The sequence below is a fragment of the Zea mays genome, chromosome 10 (genome assembly GCF_902167145.1).
Source record: "Zea mays cultivar B73 chromosome 10, Zm-B73-REFERENCE-NAM-5.0, whole genome shotgun sequence".
Taxonomy (NCBI): Eukaryota; Viridiplantae; Streptophyta; class Magnoliopsida; order Poales; family Poaceae; genus Zea; species Zea mays.
Window position 1 is genome coordinate 141209514 of NC_050105.1, and position 18178 is coordinate 141227691.

Genomic DNA, 18178 nt, shown 5'->3' on the forward strand with positions numbered 1-18178 from the left:
CACCAGCGTCGTGCTTGGTCTCGAAAGACATCTGACATCCATAATGTGGTGACCAAGGTTAGGAGGTGTTTGGTTATCTGATTTTAATTTAGTTTGTGTCAATCAAATATTTGAACATTAATTATAAGTATTAAATATATGTTTGATTATGTCTAATAGATTCGTCTCATCTTTTAGCCTTTATCTGTGTAATTAATTTTATAATTAGATTATATTTAATATATGTAATTATCATTAGTAGAAACTAAACTTTAGCAGGATGAAAACCAAACACCCCTTAGGATAGCAGGTTTTATTATGTCCGATCAAAGCCTTGGTGGAGCCATGGATAAGACTGTCAACATGTGGTGGTGTTTATCAGCATGTTGCAGATATAGCTGCGGGTAATGCAAGAAATAATTTGTGCCTGTATATTCTGCTGCAGATCGTGTTTGTTGAGTAAAACGGCAGTACCGGCTGATTAGCTTATTAGTGGATCCAAGATGCATATGGTGGCAGCAAATTCAGATTGTCAGTGAAAGGTTCATGTAGCAGTCGAGGCAGGCAGAGATAAGAGCATTGGTGATGCAGCCCATGCCCATTGAGGTTGATTGATTATGTCAACACGCTATGAAATAAATAATAATCTTGCAATAAATAATAATCTATCTATACCATTATATAATTCACTAGTTTAAACTTTGCAAAACTCACTCAACTAAATCACCTAACACTCATAACCTCAAATAAATCTACCAAACAAATTGTATACAGACTTAATTCATATCGCAAATCACCTAACACTCATAACCTCAAATAAATCTACGAAACAAATTGTATACAGACTTAACACATCATTAAAACTAACGGTTCATATCGCTAGATAGCATACTCAAATTCAATAGACAATATTATTTGAATCAACCTTCATCCCTTCCCTCCCCTCACTCGTGACCCCGTAAAACCCAAAGGCCATTTAACCGTGTATAAATTGAGCCCCTCCCAAAAAGCCCAACAGATACACCTTCAAAGATGTAGGGAAGAATAGGTAATACATATATATACTGTACATACACAAGTTACGGGTGGGAGTTTCTTCACTTCCAACTCTAATGACTAAAAGAGTTTTAGGCGAATTCCAATTCATCACAAGCAAACCAGGAAGGTAATGCAAACTCCGGAGTATCCTTAGTCCGGAACTTGCACTGCTTGGCCTGTTTACAAAATGTAATGCATTACTTAGGTGTATCAGATTATAAGCACAACAATATATTAGTGCGTCATTTTTGCAGAAACATCATCATTCCTCAATCACAATTTCCATATCCATGTCAGATTCTCTACCCCTGCGACCAATAACTTCACCATTAGCAAGCCTCTGCAAGTCAACAATAGAGAGCTGATCAAGCCATCTCACAACATGGTTTGCTGATTGGAGCTCATAGGCAGGGTGTCGGCCTGCAACTGCCACACACCTCATCCCAGCGTTATGTGCAGATTCCGTCGTCAAGTTTGAGTTACCAAACACAACACAGGCATCTGGTTCCAGACCAAGTTGCTCCGCTGCGACTTCAAACATCTCACCATCAGGTTTCCCTAAGCAGAAGTCCTCCAATGCAACTATAGCATCGAAGTAGCCTTGCAGACCAACAGTTTTGATCCCTTCTTCAAGGCTCTTCCTTGAGCGAGGAGCTGCAATTGCTATTGGAATGTCAAAACCCACAAGGGTGTTCAAGAAATCAAGCACATGTGGTCGCAGCTGGTAGTATCCACCTTGAAGTTTTTGATATATAACCTCCTTGTGTGTTGCCAACCTTTGGATTTCTGCTGGATCTTCTGACCAACATAAGACTTCTGCAATAGCCTGGTCAGTTCTCATTCCCTCGATTTTCTTCAGCAATGCATCTGGAGGGAAAGACTTCCCCTCTTCTAGTGATAGAACATACCAAACCCGGGGCTCCAAGTCTGGATCATCATCATCCACAACAACTCCCTCCCACTCCAAGATCACACCAAAGCTGTTACCGGCCACTATTTCGTCTTTTTGTTTTTTCTTCTTTGAGGCAGGTCTTTTAGGAATTTCTGGTGGTGCCAACAGCCAGCTAAGGTTCTCCGGAAGTCGGTAAACCAATTTGTAAAGCTCATGTACATGGGGGTTCCTCTTGATGTCTGCGGCATGTGGCTTCAAATGCGCCCTCTTTACCGGCATAGATGAACCCAAGGGCTTTGTAGTTGAATGCATGGTCAGTGCAAAATATGGGCAGTTTGTCAGGCACTTTCTGTAAAACTTGAAAGAAGGCTGAAGGGAGCTCCAAAATAAATTGTTAAAAGAGATCATTTCTCCCTGAATCCTATCGGAAACTAGTACTGAAGTTCCAAATTGTCCACAGAAAAGCAAGTTCAGCTCACACGTTATTAATCAGTGAGCTCCATGGGAAATGCAAATTGCACCTGCATTAAGAACAAGCAAAAGGTATAAAAAAATTTACAAAATATTGGAGGGGGTATATCCACCTTCTGCACCAACTAGAGGTACACGCCACCATTTACCTCTCTTCAATATGTGCACACTAGGATTTGAGCCATAGTGAGTGGAGCTATACTTCCACATCTTACAACTGTACCAATGGTGCTTTCGCAAAGTTATAACAACATAATGCACAGTGCATAAATTCATTGCCAGCATCAATCGAGAGATAGATGCTCCATGTTAACAGCTTGTTTAGTTATAGAGTGTTAGCTTCAGTGAGAAACTAAAGAAATCTGTGAGCAGGGGTTAACTAGAAGTGCTTTGCACGCTGGTATGCGAGTTTTGTTTGTTTGTTTTTTACTGGCAAACCCAGTGCTGGGTCAGGGTTTGAGCAATATGCTTTCTAATAAAGCTAGGTAAAAGCCTTTGATCCAAAAACAAAAATACTAAAGAAATCTGCAAAAGGGGGGCAAGAATTCCTTTTTCCATTAAAATCAGCTAGCTGGGGATAAGCAATTGGTTCGTTATCTTAGTTCTGCTGGCAGTATACTTAGAGTTTAGGAAGAAAGCATATGCAGAGCCTCACTTCTTGAAAGCATTTCTACAGATAGATCATCATATGGACCTATAAAAAGAACAACCTAACAGTAACTTTTCCTATAGACATGCCTTCCGCATTTTAGGCGAACTTACAACAAGTGTCAGAATAAAAGGCGAACTTTAGCATAAGGAGCTCAGTTTAATTAGCTCCATCCCAACTATTGGACAACAAATGCGAAGCAACAAGGCGCAATCTTGCAGCGAAACTCCGCCATTTACGAACATTTTTTTCCAGGAACGACAGACAGCAAACAACAAATGAACAACACAATGCTTCATCTTAACCCAATCAGTAGCTACTTCACAAGATCCGGACACATTAGAGGATTATACAGACCTGTTGAAGGATGGGAAGGAAAGCAGCAGCTGAAGCGAGCGTCGGCGGAAGCTGGGAGTGGAGGAGGTTCCAGAGCTTCGATTGGATGGTGGCGATAAGCCCCATTCGGATAGGTGAAGGGACGCAGGCGGCCGCTCCGCATTGGTGGCCGCTGCGGGCTGCGGCAGCTTGGTTACAATGCCAAGTGGGGACAGGAGTAGTTGGGACCCAGCTGTTAGAAAGAGAGGCTGCGCGGCGGCAACAAGAGCAAGAGGTATGGGCCGCGGCGCTGTCTCTCCACTTCTCCAGTTCCTTGGGCGGCATGCCGGCATGCGTGTCCACCGGAGGGTGCTTTTTTTTAACGAACAACATTCAACACCCGAGTACGCCCGACGGATGTGTTTTAAACTTTTAATTAACTAGTTAAATATCTGTACGTGGCAACGAAAATAATACCATGATACAAAATATTATAGTAGTAAAAAATAATAGATAACACAACTATTATACCATTTTGTGTCTACGATACACAAAGATAAGCTTGTGTTTCTTTGGAAATTGATATCTCTCTTGAATTTATTTTATATGTCACTAGTTGGATCACGAAGTCATTTCGTATCCTTCGGCTCTATTGTGTACATAATCAAATACTAGATATGTGTCCGTGCGTTGCTACGTAAGTAAAAATAGTATAAAATATATATACGAAACCACAAGCATGGCGTATGCGGAGGGGAGGCAGGGGCGCGGTGGGTGGGAGCCGCACGACACATTGCGTAGGTTTTTGCGATGGCACGCACGGTGTGGTAGAGCCATCGTGGTGGAGGAGGTCGCGGAGTCGTCGACGCAAATGTCATGGAGCCACGATAGCAGTTTACGGAGGTTGCGGAGGTCGCGTGCGGAGGTTGGCTATCCGACGCAGGTGGGCGGGGGTTTCGTGGAGTCAGAGCTCCGTGTGCGCGGAGTCGGCGTGGATGTCGCGGAGGCGAGGGCACGGAGATGGTCTACACTATTGCCTTAATAGATAGTAGAGAAGTAGAGATAGATAAAAAAATTGATACATCAAACAGTTGAACATGTGGGAATGAAGCCATGCTGGGCCAGCTGCCCCGCCCGCCGTACGATAAAATAGAGGAGCAAAGTAGGCGCACACGCATCGCCAACGCGTGTGTGCCAGCCTGCCAGGTCCATCAGGCCCTAGCCTGACCAGGGGAGCCGCACTGGAGTGGACTGGACTGCCTACCGCGGGTACGAGCGCGAGTGGTGGTGCGTGCCCGGTGCCCGCGACGCGCGATCGCTCACTGTCGTAGTCGTTCGTCTCGATCCGACCGGCTCCGGGGTGGGCAGCCCGTCGCTCACAAGTCCCATCGTATGGTCTGGCCAGCCCCGCACCCCCTTCTGCCGGCATGGGGTGAGGCCGAAGGCAGCGGCACCAGCACCCACCGTCCGCGTTCTTCCCGCCCCGCCCCCGCGCCCGGTCGCTAATTACGCACACATGCCATCCGTCCGTCCACGCACACGGCGCACACCACCCATCTGCCTTTGTTGCTGCGCCAGGACGCTACCCACGCAGGCGGGAGCGGGAGGTCCTCTTCTCCGCGCGCTTTGCGCTGCCTTGTCTGTGCTCGATTCCCCGCGGCCTCCTCCCTCTCACACACGTCTTCCCTCCAGCGCCGCACCACGCCACCAGGGCTAGCGGGTAGCCCACTCCTCTCGCTCCTCCACTCCACCTCTACCCTACGCGCTCTTTCTGCCGCCGAATCAGCACAACTCATCACCCGACCAGGGAAGAGAGATATTTTCTGGCCCTATTTCTGGAGGGCGGGCGGGGGGAGGCGGCGAGGTGACGTGACGGTTGCGACCTGGCGCCGAAGACTTGCGTGAGGAGAAATTTGGAAATTTGCCATTATGGCAAGTGAGTTTCGCCAATTTACCATTATTTTAAAAGACTTCGCTTATATGTCATTTTCAAAGAAGACGCATACGTTAAACTGCCTTTTGGCTATTTAATAAAACAAAAAATCGATTAAAAGAAGAACATCAGAGATCGGTCAGACACAGCACCTTCCATGTCGACGCCCGCCACAGCCAGCATCGTCCAAGACTCCGGCCTGCCCTCCACGGCGCACACGGCCAGGCAAGATCAATCAAGGAAGGAAGCAGTTCCATCTGTGATCCCTTTTCAGGTAAAGGATGTACAATACCAACCAAGGAAGAGCTCAACTTCTCCTGTGATTTCTGTCCTAGTAAATTATGATACATAACGCTAGCCTCTTGTGGATCACTAACAGTTGCCATACCGATTTAGTTGAAGGATGCGCAAACCCAAGGCCAAAAGGAATCACTGGCAGCTCCAATTCGAGCAATCAGACCTTCAGTTAAGATTGATATTCCCACTCAAGTTAAGGAAGCTTCAGCTAGTGCTAGCAGTGAATTGCCATCATCTGCTACGGACAATGCTGCTGCTATGGAATGCAGTACATCATCAAAAATGTTCTTGGCAATAATGTTGCCGTAGAAAGCGAGGCAGTCCGGTGGCGAGGAGCAGAGGACGCGGCGTCGGGCCCCTCCGCTCTTCATCCATCACCAGATCCAGCTGATGCCTCCCCACGCCGCGGCCGCCGTGAAGAAGCGCGGCCAGCCGTGGCCCTTCGCTGTGGGATGGAACTGTAAGGGAGCCCTCGCAGGTTGTCCAGGAGCAGAAACGAGTCGTCCTGCTCCGTCGTCGGGCGGCGGCCACTATCGTCTGCGGTGCAGCTCAGCGGGTGAGACCTGGTGGTGCACCCGTCCACAAAGTACCCGCGCTGCCACTCGCAGGGTTTCGAAGGCTCGAATTCGTCGACGCAGGCACACGTGCCGACGCTGGTGCAAATGCCGAAACGGACGCAGAAGAAGGCGCTGGATCTGCAGTCGGATGGGAAGGTCCAGCGGGCCACCCAGTAGCCAGCGAAACTCGACCAGCTCCGTAAGCTCACCTGCCCCAGGTGCAGCTGCAGGTGCTCCGCCATGCCTGCGCCGTCCGCAGCCGGACCCGGACGGGTGTTCAGCAGCACCAGCGAGCTGTCGTTTCCTTGCGAAGACACCATCCATGCCGGGAAGGTCCCCCGATGGACGTCCCAGCCGTCGGTGGTGAGCACGAACCCGTCCCAGCCGTCGGTAGCCCCCTGTGGATGCCTCCAGCGCTTGCGCCACCACGGAGCGGTCACAGACGGAGGCCGGGGTTGGACGGCGGTGGTCGCGGATCCGGGCATCGCCGATGGGGGTGGGGGAGGGGAAGGGACGGGAGAGGCCTCGAATCCCGGACACATCCATGGGGTGTTCTCGGATCCCTATCACGACGGATGCGGCACGGGGCGAGGGGAGCATGGCGGCGGTCGCGGACGACTTCAGGAGACAGGGGCGGGGACGCGGGGACAGGCGAGGGCGCACCGCGCACGCAATTGAGTGGAGCAGGGGGAGGCGGGGGCACAAAAGTGGTCTACATTACCTTCTTAATAGTTAGTAGAGACTAGTTAGGTGCCCGTGCGTTGCAACGGTATATAAAATATTCAACAAAATATTAGTGCACAATGATTACAGAAAAACGGGCACTATATATTACAGAAAAACAGGTGTTATAAAGGAGTGAAATGACATGATGTTACGCCCCCCTCCCGAAAGGTAAAAATCCATGACAATGGTATATGTAAAGGTGAGAAACAATTTATGAGCACACCGAATCCTATAATATAGTGTATACTAATATCATGCAGACATTTAAACATATTTAAACTGGCAAGGTTAAAAGAACCCTGACACTAAATTAATACTCACCGTTTGTCCACAAGCCAATATACCATCCCATAAGTGATACCCTTAAGCCCTGTTTGGAAGCTTTTTAAGAAACCAATTTTTATTTTTTAGCTAGGAGAGGCCAACTTCTTGGTTTTTAAGAAACTGAGAATCTAATTTCTATAAACCGAGTCATAAACTGATATGTTTGGAACCACATTTATTTCTATAAATCGGTTTCTTAAAAACTGGGTGGTTCCAAATAGGGCCTTAGTCACTGAGAAAATAGGAAAGAGAGAATCAGGTTGAACATGTCGACGATCATACTTCCCCAACATACCGGCAACAATATCTATTATGACATTTCCATCTTTATAAGCGCAGACCTAGGGAAGAAACAAATGTAAGTGTTACACACAGCTACTATATTTTGTACATAATTTCTGCAAGCGTAGTTGAATCATAGATTATCGAGTGGGTCCTACTTGTATTCCTAAAATTTTGTCGCTTCCCAACTCAAGCAGTTCTCAGTTTAGACTCCACATCACACTTAGCAGGTCAGTAAAAATCCATCGACTGAAGTTAACATACATGCACTTTTCATTTCTTGTGTTCGTGCTTCATCTCTGATCACAATATGTTGTTTTTACTCTTTATTAGACATGTCGAGTTTTGGGAAGAAGGATGGGAGCGTGAAGGCCAGGTTGCTCTTATCGTGAGACCAAGGACTGAACAGATTAATGATGCAGCGAGAACGTTTGAGACATTTGGTTTTGTTTTCAGTTCCTCTCTTCATACAAATCGTGTATTTGGTGATTTCTTCTCAGATACGAAGCATAAACACGGGCCTCTATGGAGCTTGTCCCTGCCGGTAAATAAATGCAAAGCATACCGGTAGTATTAGAAGCTCAGAAATCTGATCGTCTGATAACATTAGTTATGTTCTGTGGCTTTTGTTTGCCCTGGCCCTGCCCATTGCACTCATTATTACTCATTGACAATGACAATTATGGGAGCCTACAAGGAAAACATGAATGTGCCAACACACGTAATGTAGACATCCTGGCATGGTCTTTGCAAGCGTCGACGCCTGCTGCTTTTATTTTTCAGGCATTATCGTCGCTGCAAGCGCGAGCCATACACATCGCTAGCCACACGCGTTGCAGAAATCCTATCTTTTGGCTAAATGAAACTAAACAGACATAGAACGAAAGTAATGAGCCGGGCATCTGGGCTTATTCTTACCGAACTCGGCAAGCTACCAGATTTCAGAAAATGAACATGGGCACTCCGGCAGTGTCTTAGGTTTCCAACCTTCCTATGCTCACTGACAGGATATGATATAAGTGCTTCAAATACGAGATTAGTCTCTTGATACCATGGTTTTTAAAAACTACAACATTCAAACAGGAGAATCGTCCAAATAATTCGGTCATGTTCCAGAAACGTTGTTGCTTCAGGAACGCAAAATGTGCAGCCCACGTTGAACTACAGCTCCCTCGTTAACAGCCATAATAATCTCTCAAGCACAAACAATTGTTATACCAAGAAACAGTAGATGGACCAGCATCAGCACAAATGCAGAAGCATTAAATTCCATTTTCCCAGTTTCCCACTGCCGGGTAAGACTGATAATTTGATAAAAAAAAGTACCACGTACAAATTGCAAAATTCTTCAGGTCCCAATCATTTTCAACCTTCAAAGAGGTTTCGATCTGATGATGTCAACCACAACACCACAAATGAGTTCAATGGCTACCTCATTTCATGTCTATTTACATTCCATGCATGTATGAAGCAAAACTGTATCACTTATAGTATTAATCCCTGTGCAGCTTCTGGTTTTTTAGAAACTTCAGCTGGTGGAGTGGCCATGCTGGGCTCCTCATCTGTAACAGCGGGACAGTCACGGAAGACATGGGAACATCTTCAGAGGTTTCAGAGACATGTATGTTTGCGAATTCGCAGTCCAACTCCCTGTGTGCTGCAGGGATCTCTGAGATGTTTGCTTGTCCAGGCCCACCCTCGGCATTCTTGTCCTCCTGCTCGACTGCTATTTTCTCCTTAGCCTTTGCACCAACATCGTTGGCAGCACTGGTGACCTTGCTGAAAGCACCGGTTACCCATGCTGCTCCGGTGAGAACATACATGTTCTTCATGATAGCAGATCCAACGGTCAAGACACTCTGTTCAGCAGCTGCCAGCGCTGACTTTGTCTTCTCAGAGACTTGGTATTTCTGATCCATTTCCTTCACTTTATCATTTACAACTGAAGTGCCAACACTGATCTTCTCACTTAGGCCTATTCTCTTGTCAAAGGAGGACACTCTAGCTGTGGCAGTTGACGTGAGCTGGTGCTTTTCATCCAAAGCTTTTGCTTTGTCCAGTGCATCTCTACCAAGGATAAATCCCTTTGCCAGCATGGTCCCAACAATGTCCTCGGCCTTTTGAAGGGCATAAGGTTTTGTGTCTTTAGGCTAGAAATGAAAATAATGTTACAACGCTGTACAACAACTATAGCAATACCATGTTGTAACATGTAAATAGTATGGTTCTGATCATACCTCAAGAGCAGCTAAAACAGAAGCTGGTAGCTCATAATCATTGGCTGGTGTGACGATTACAGCCATATCAACTATTGTGGCTCCCTTTGATAGCACCAAAGTATATGTTAGAATTTGTGGGACATCTATTTGCAAACAAAGTTCTCATTGACATCAAAGACAGCATGGTTTCAAGCTACAACTAACAGGTAAAGGTAGACAAGATGTTGGAAAATTAGTTGGAACATTTGGCTATGTAAAAGGCAACATCCAACGACAAGCAAAGATATCACATGAAACAACCAGCAAAAGAGGGATACAGTCTTTGGTTGGGACCTAAAAATGTCATGGCAACAAATTGCAGTACAATGGCACATTGCTGAAATATTGATTGAGCTACCAAATTGTAGTACAATGGCACAAATTGCAGTACAATGGCACATTGCTGTCGGTAAATAAATGACAAGCAAAGATTTGTTTTAAGTATGATAAAAAGCTAGGAAATAAATATTCTGGGAAAAAATAAATCATTTTTTAGACAATAGAAAAACATTTTGCCTTAAATAGCATACAACCAATTCTAAAATTTTTAGAAAAGAGGGAAAAAAATAGACCTGCCACAACTTTAGCCTTTCTATCCTCACCAGCAAGCTTTCCCATAGTGTATGAGCACCAGCACACAGAACTCCAACCTGCCTCATTCCACCACCTAGGATCTTTCGAAGATTTTTTGGCCTGAAGGTATTGTTCATTTTCCATTATAATATACAGTTCTTTTCATTTTGCAATAATACAACACTACAATTTAGACTTAGAAACACACATGGATAGACCTTGTCAACAAAAGCCTTTGAATCCAATAGGGACGCCTAAACCTTTAGATAGGCACATCTGAAGTTTCAGTTTCAAAGAGAATTAGAAGCATCACCATACATGTGTCTGTATTCCATTCATATGTAAGTACTGAGTAGTGTAGCTAAGCATAGTGCTCTAAAAATTGTAACATACCGAAACTGAATCTGCGGCTTTCATGTCATCAAGCAATTATAGGCACTGCCAGTCTGAAGTCCTGATATAATATATATTTCCTTGAGCTCATTTTTTACCATTGTGCCAAAACATCAGGAGGCATTTCATATCCCCAATTGAAACGAAATTCTGCAGTTTGATTCCTTGCCTCATGTGCCAATGATCTCCCCTCACCTGTAATGATGATTGAAGAAGAAAAATATGATTATCGGCATTCTAAAACAAGCATGCAAATAAAAATAACTATTATGTCATGTTTTGATGTTACCATCTTTGGTGCTCCACGTGGCAGTACTGGTAATGGTGATTCGAGTTGGTTCGAATTTGAACAGAAAATTCTAAACCATTTCAGGTGTTAAATTTAATGGCAATTGTGTAATGTTTAACAAGGTACCAAGCCAATGGTCAGATGCAATGGTGATTAGAAACAGAAGTAATAAACTGGCAGAGCCACCTTGCTTGAAGTGGTGTCAAGCTTAGCTAGCAATAATGCATTCCATGCTCATGAACATAAGGCAGAAATAGCTCACATCAATCAGTAAAACCAAACAGATCATTAGAATTTAGACCAACTTCTACAATGTGATGCATTAATGCATTATATGTGTGCGTTAATGATGACAGTCGAATTGACCCTCTGCTGTGTATGACCAAAGGTTTCAGATTATCAAATTGAATATGATTACAGCATGTTGGTGTGTCAACCAACCAAAATGCAAGTCTAAAGAACTCAATTTAAAAAGGTTCATAGAAGAATTTTGAGGATACACCTAGTAGTTTAAATTTTCAAACGCCCTCATGCTATGCCATGGGTATTACACCATTACCCCAAAACTCCCCGGCATCATCACCCCAAAAACCGTAAGAGCATCTCCAACGAGGGGCCTCAAAATAGTGCCCCGAAATTAAAATACCCTATCATTTAAAGTGTTTGTGGCACTAAAAACAAATTGAGCTCCAACCATTAAACTCTAGATCATGTATTTTAGAAAATAAATGACATTATTAGGGAAGAAAAGGTTGAGGATGATGTAGAAAACAAAGATAGGACACTAATCCAGGACTTCATATATTTAGGTACATTCGGCAAAGCATTCTGGCAGAAATGACATGAGAAGCAAGCACTGCTGAGGTCACCTGCGATCCCCGTGGCGAGCAACCCCAGCCGGTCGGTGATCGGGAACAGGCGCGAAACGCTGGTCATGTCCAGCAATTTGTCCTAGAAGCAAACAAGCAGAAGAGCACCACAACCGACTAATCAGCCAAACGCTAGAGACTAAACTTGGACCGATCTCCGCCGCAGGCGCGCGAGACCAGGGGGGCTAACCTTGGGCAAAATATATGTATTACGTACAACAAATAGAACAGGAAAACAACCTTTTATGGAAAAGTATCATGTTTGATTTTTTACTGATCAGCAAAATATTTCTAGAACTGAAATAGAGTAAACATCAACATCTAATTAGGTAGTACCAAAATCTCTACTACTCTATTATTATATAACATATAAACATAAATAAAACAGTTGGTGTGCAAAAAGGTTCTCGAACTGAAATAGAATTTACTGAAATAATAATATTAAACAACCTTACTTTCATAAATAGGAATTTTCAATAACATATTATACCAGTAAGGTTGGTTAATCCTTTTTGTCCGCCAATCTTGTAATTAATAAAGACAATAGATATTAGCAAGACAGTAGAATGTAACTGAAAATTTTATTGAACCGCCTCTTATTTAATAAAGACAAGATAATGAACCGCCTCTTATTTAATAAAGACAATATGTAACGTCAGTATGGAATATTATTGAGCACTAAATAAATTAGAAAAGTTTCAGTCGAATCTACTTCTTTTCTTAGCGCTTTCACAAGTCCAAGTCCTATGACAATCTAAAAAAAATGTTTGCTATCTAAAAAACACCCAATGCAGGTACCCAAACCACCAATAGCAGTGGAATGGACTGATAATTGGAGCTCTCACCGGATTGGAGACTGACGAGCAGCCGAAGGCGATGCTCTTAAGCTGACGCATCATATGCATCCTCCTCCCTTAGAGGGTGCTGACTGATGCAGCCCAACAGTGATTCTTCACCTCGCCTTAGTCTGACCTCGTCGCCCAGCTCCTCCACCGCCCTCGCGATGCAGCCTCGTGGCTACTGGACGTGGCTTTGCCCTGCCTTCGTCTGACCACGTCGCCCAACTCCTCCACTGCCCTCGCAATGGTCTACCATTCTCCTATCAAATATCAAAACTGCATTTGATACATAACTGAATACAAAAAAAGGGTGAATAGAGAAGGTAATGATATACTAATTGCTCTAATCTGGTAAAGATAATAGACAAACAAAGATATAGCTAATAGCTTAGCATACGACCAAATATGAAATGCAAATGGATGGATGGGACTTCTTTTCCACTGCAAGAAATTGGACTGTGTGAGGTGGATTCAGAAACAAAAGCACAATCTGTGTACTCATGCAAGCAGCATCCTCAGACGAAATTGCATCAAAGATCATGCGGCTCGGCCGTAGACCCGCAACCCAAGATCCACCCAGACCAACCCATCCCCTAGTTCGCCAAACTAAGAAGCTAACAATCCTGACGCTCGATTGACCAACAGATCTGGTGGACTGCATACCGCTTGCCCCAGATCGGCCACCAAAGATGAACATGTTGCAGTCAATGACAACAGCTATGTGAAAAGCCCTTGGGCTTGGGCCGGCCTGCCCATTCGACCCATTACCAGTGCACTCAGGTGTGTACCATAGCTTATTCTCTGCAACATAAGTTGCATCCAAAAGTTTGTAAGGCCAAGCTCTTTCTTCCTTCCAATGCATATGCTCCATCAGCCCATCCATAACAATCTCAAGCATGTAAATGCAATCTACGTCCCTCAATCTAATAACCCTTAAGATGAGTTGCAGCGTGTGCACAAATTGCTCGAAGACGTGGGCAGGCAAATTGGCACGACAAGCGAACAGTCGGAGAATTGGAGAGGAATTATATTACCTACGTCGTAGACGGAAACATCAGCGAGGAAGCGCTTGTCGGTGAATCCGCCGAAGACGGACCACCTTGGACTTGCTAATGATAACAGCAGTGTGCCCGTTGCACGAAATCGCAAAATCATGAGATTGTTACTTTGTTAGAGGGGTAGGGTGAGACTCCAATCCAGGACAGGATCGAGGCGGCGGCGGCGAGGAGGAGGAGGAGCTGGATGGATACCTGGGGGGCGAGACAGTCGTCCCGAAGTCGAAGGAGTCGGCCCTCACCCAGTCATATGCTAAGCTATCGCTTAAGCCTTAAACCCCAAGAGCCATGCCATCCCTCACTCAGCTCATCTTTGATGCCGCACAGCGCCCTGAAGTCGTCCTCAGGGATCTCCCACCCGAACACCTGGATGTTCTCTTTGATCCTTTCGTCCCTGGTCGATTTAGGGATGACGCTTGTCCCCCTATGGAGCGCCCACCTGACGAGCACCTGCCCCGGGGTCTTGTCCATTTTGTTGGCTACCTGTGGTTTAAACGCTTGGAGTCAGACCTAGAAACAGCAGCATGTAGTTTAGTTTAGGAGCTTGGGTTCAACTGAAGTAGTAAGGGACCTTTTCGACGAGCGGGTCGTGTGCTAGGTTCTTCTCTGACGAACCCAGCGGAGAGTAAGCCTTGAAGCGTCAAAAAAGAGTATTATTATTAGTGATTATCACTCTGTCCCATCTGATTTTCAGAAGAAGAAAAAATCTTACAGTAACATGGATCCCATGCTTTTTGCAGGCCTCAAAGATCCTGTCGTTCTTCCACCCAGGGTGCATTTCCATCTGCATTGAACAATGTCAAGCGAACAAAAACAGATAACTCGAGTTCAGTTTTGTCAGTTCCAGATCTTCAGCATGCTGTAGGCTTGTTTGTAGCTATGGATCAGCTCTGAATATATAAATAGCTCGAAACCTACCTGGCACACTGCCGGTGGAACATTCGCTGACCGCATCAGGCGGTTGAGCTTGGTGACCGTGGTAAAGCAGACACCTATATCCTTGACGAGCCCGTCTTTCACAAGGCCTTCCATCTCCCTCCACACCTCTTCCATGTCGAACTCCAGCACCTCCCCGGCTTCCGGTGGCATGTGCGCCCCGTCTTTCAGCCTGAAGGGCCAGTGGATCTGCGTGCGTTCCTTTGTCAATGCAAGCATATAGTGCTTCTATTCTATCAGAAAGAACATATTGCGTTTTAGTAGCTGTAAGCATTAACCTGTCCCTCAGCATACAAAAGTTTTTTTCCAGATAACAGTAAGGAAGTTGAAACAATAAAAAAGTCAGTGGTTTTGGTTTCTTACAAGGTAGAGATCCAGGTAATCCAGCTGCAAGTCCTTGAGTGTTTTCTGGAGTGCTGGCCGAACCCTATCAGGAGCCAGCTCGGTGCACCTGAAAGCAGACAAATATCGATCGAATTTCGGAGATTGGAGCAATATATTCAGGTATTTAGCGCAACGGTATAAACTCTGTGTGTACGTGGTTGGTCCTGTTGCTAGGACCGCCTCGACCGCACGGGCGAAGAACTACCCCTTGGTGTTGTGACTGCGGATGTTGAAGAGGGAGGGGAGGTCCTATGGCTCGAGAAGGTAGAGGTTGATCTCGGCGATTGGATTATACATGCAACAAAAATAAAACTAAAAAATCAAAATACAATCACATGAGCATCCTATTTTTTGTGGATCAAGCAGGAGCTGTTGTGCTTTTGGCAGAGCTATACCATCAAGTGAATATATATCACCGACCAAGGAAAAGAACTATACCATTCAAACATTGTCACTTTTAGTGTTGCTATGGCAGATAACTACAGAAGTCCAGATCTCAGAAGTGGAGGTAGTGCTACAGTCCAAGATCTTTTCTCTAGAAAACCATGAGTCGTACAAGAATACTCAAAATGAGCAATCCTAGATTAACACCATATTAGCATTATTGTAACGGTCCAATATTTTTCTCTAGAAAACCATGAGTCATACATGAATACTAAAAAATGAGCAAGACTAAAAATGCAAAGATCCCATTTCTGAGCGCTGATTTCTTTGTTGTATAATTCTTTGAAGAGTTAATCTGTGACTTACATAGCCTTATAAGTTACAAAAACTATGAAATACATGTCCAATACTTTATACAGGTTTCTACACACAGAATATTGAGCTATCACTAACTACAGTTTCCTCAACCAAGAAAAATTATGGTCAGCTATAGCTAAAAGAAGAGCAACAGACCAAGCGAGGTTATTTGAAACACTCTTGTGTGTAGCTCCAATTGAAACATTATAAATATTTTTTCTTGTTATGATGACTTGCAGGTCATGCTGCCATCATTCACTCACATTCTCATGATCACATTAAAAAAAGAATGGCAGAAAGGCTAAGAGCAAATGTCATATTTTTCTTCATTTACATTCACCATCAAACAGAAAATATACGCTTTATTTCAACCTGAATCCCATATTCAGTACACGTTCCTAGTTGACTAATTTCTTAAGAAGCAGTTTACAAAACAAAAGAAAAATAAGGTGTGCATATGTTTTTAGTGCGTGAGGGAAGACATATCTATGATCTTCTTGTGAACTTGATTATGTTAGTGTCATTTGAAACTGTTTTCAGAAACTACTATACATAGAACACATCTTATCTAGAACAGTTAGACAATATATCAGGCAGAGAAAACAGTTTCTCTTGGACAAAATGAGCGCAGGTTCTATATATCTACAACACTGCTTGTCTAGAACAGTTAAATACCAAAAAATACTGAAACCTTATTGAAACACCAAAATACTGAAATTATAGCTGACCAACAGAAATTCATAGGAAAAGAACAGTCTCACTACAGATGTCTTATAATCAAGGTTTAGTGATGCAAATAGTGTATACAAGATCCGGACGTACCTGGCAGTAGTATGAAGAGATGCATTTGTTATGTAATGTTTCCTGACATTTTATAGGCGCGAATCTGTGTCTGCCGCATCCTACATGGAAGGTTTTTTATGGGGGCGAGGCCGGTCGGTGCCAAGGCGACTCACCTTCCCTTGAGAGCGCGGATCGAGAGCCGGTGCGTCGATCTGGGGCGTCTGATTCGCCTTCATGGATAGCGCGGCACGGACGCGGATGTAGAGGATTGCGCCAAGAGGTAGCAAACTTCGCGGATGGAGAGAATAGGGAATGGGCGGAGGAAACGGACACAATTCCTCGCTGCTGGAGAGACCTAGAGGAAGCGGCGGACATGAGAGAGCAGGGATTGCGTCTGTGGATCTAGGCGGATGGCGAGGATTGCGTGAGGAGAAAGCGGACTTCGCGGAACCAGAGAGCAGGGAAGGTGAGTCGGATCCGGGCGGATGGAGGAAGCGATTGGAGTTCCTCGCGGCTGGGATTGCGGGACGCGAAGAGACGAGATCGGGATGAATGATAGACAGGCTAGGGTGACTTACCAGCAGTCAACAACCTCCCACGCAGCCGCCAACAACCTCCCCCGCCTCGCAGCAAGAGCTTGCTCGTGGATGGGGCGGGCGCGTGCACGGAGGGAGAGGTGGGGGCACAGTGCCGCCTGTTGTCCTCTTGGGAGTTGGCCGGCACGGGGAGCAGCATGGACGGCGGGATGACCGCGACCGCTACAGCTTTGTTTTCAATCTGGGGGATGGAACCTAGAGTGAGAGGGGGACGCGGAGGGAACGGAGTGCGGCGAGGAGCGGGGGGAGGAGCGGGAAGAGGCGCGCGCGTGCGACGCGGTACAGTACACACGCCGCGAAAGGGTGGTCATGGAGGTGGCGCGGCGCAGAGAGGAGCGAGGCCGCGGCAGCCACGGGTGAAGGAAGGGACTTGAGGTGGAGGAGGAAAGATGCGGCTCCGGCGGGGCTTTGGCCTGTACGGAAACTTCTTCGGGCGGCGGTGGTGGCTGGCATCAGGCATCGGCGGGCGTGCGCGGGCGAGGATGGCGCGGAGGGAGGCGCGATCGCGAGGGTCACGGAGGCAGCGGCGGAGCCATGGTGTGGGGTTTGAGGTGGTCGAAGACAGCGGCTAGGGTTTTCGTTGGAGGAGTGCGGACTGCCAAAGGTGTGGGCGGGGTAACAGAGCGAGATTGTCTGGGGGAGGCGGGGTCACGGAGACAGGGCGTGCGCAGAGCGAGATTGTCTGGGGAGGAAGACACGCGCGGGGCTCGCATGCGCGGGCGGGGGCACGGTCAGATGGTGGACGCCCTCGGTCCGCCCTTAACAATTAGTAGAGATAAAAACCAGAAAGTATAACTAGTAGTATTGTATAATAAATTATAAATCTATATTTATGATTCTACACTTAATCTAGTGCTACCACGGCTTCACCTTCCGCGCTACCATATCACGCAAAAAAAAAATACAAAACAAGCACTAAAACCTACAACTCTTTACTCCAAACAATCGGAGGTAATCATTAGACCACACATACCTTAGTGTTTATAAATAAATAATAAT

The 18178-nt window shown here is 45.5% G+C and overlaps 4 protein-coding genes across 5 annotated transcripts; all 4 read right to left on the reverse strand.

Moving 5' to 3' along the window:
• Positions 1–999: 999 nt before the first annotated feature.
• On the reverse strand, positions 1000–6675 carry LOC541872 (inhibitor of striate 1). Of its 2 annotated transcripts, XM_020545242.3 has the most exons (3): positions 5666–6675; positions 3387–5543; positions 1013–2430 (listed from the first exon to the last, which is right to left on the reverse strand). In XM_020545242.3, the coding sequence occupies exon 3, from the start codon at positions 2315–2317 to the stop codon at positions 1280–1282; it is 1038 nt and encodes a 345-aa protein (XP_020400831.1). In that variant the 5' UTR covers positions 2318–2430; positions 3387–5543; positions 5666–6675; the 3' UTR covers positions 1013–1279. The 2 variants fall into 2 exon arrangements, with proteins under 2 accessions (NP_001105010.1, XP_020400831.1); NM_001111540.2 differs by lacking the exon at positions 5666–6675 and having other exon boundaries at positions 1000–2430; positions 3387–3495.
• Positions 5350–6832, reverse strand: LOC103625691 (putative S-receptor kinase). The gene has a single exon (XM_008665298.3). It carries the CDS (start codon positions 6671–6673, stop codon positions 5942–5944), a length of 732 nt encoding a protein of 243 aa, XP_008663520.1. The 5' UTR covers positions 6674–6832; the 3' UTR covers positions 5350–5941.
• Positions 6833–8956: 2124 nt separating this feature from the next.
• On the reverse strand, positions 8957–9783 carry LOC103642898 (binding partner of ACD11 1). The gene is made up of 2 exons (XM_020545937.1): positions 9701–9783; positions 8957–9613 (listed from the first exon to the last, which is right to left on the reverse strand). The coding sequence occupies exons 1-2, from the start codon at positions 9764–9766 to the stop codon at positions 8957–8959; spliced, it is 723 nt and encodes a 240-aa protein (XP_020401526.1). The 5' UTR covers positions 9767–9783.
• A 1456-nt stretch (positions 9784–11239) lies between these two features.
• Positions 11240–17318, reverse strand: LOC103625686 (aldose reductase). Its single transcript, XM_020545520.1, has 10 exons — positions 17176–17318; positions 15039–15126; positions 14658–14864; positions 14452–14523; positions 14311–14370; positions 14042–14222; positions 13719–13793; positions 13304–13485; positions 11846–11927; positions 11240–11283 (listed from the first exon to the last, which is right to left on the reverse strand). Exons 1-10 carry the CDS (start codon positions 17316–17318, stop codon positions 11240–11242), a joined length of 1134 nt encoding a protein of 377 aa, XP_020401109.1.
• Positions 17319–18178: the final 860 nt, after the last annotated feature.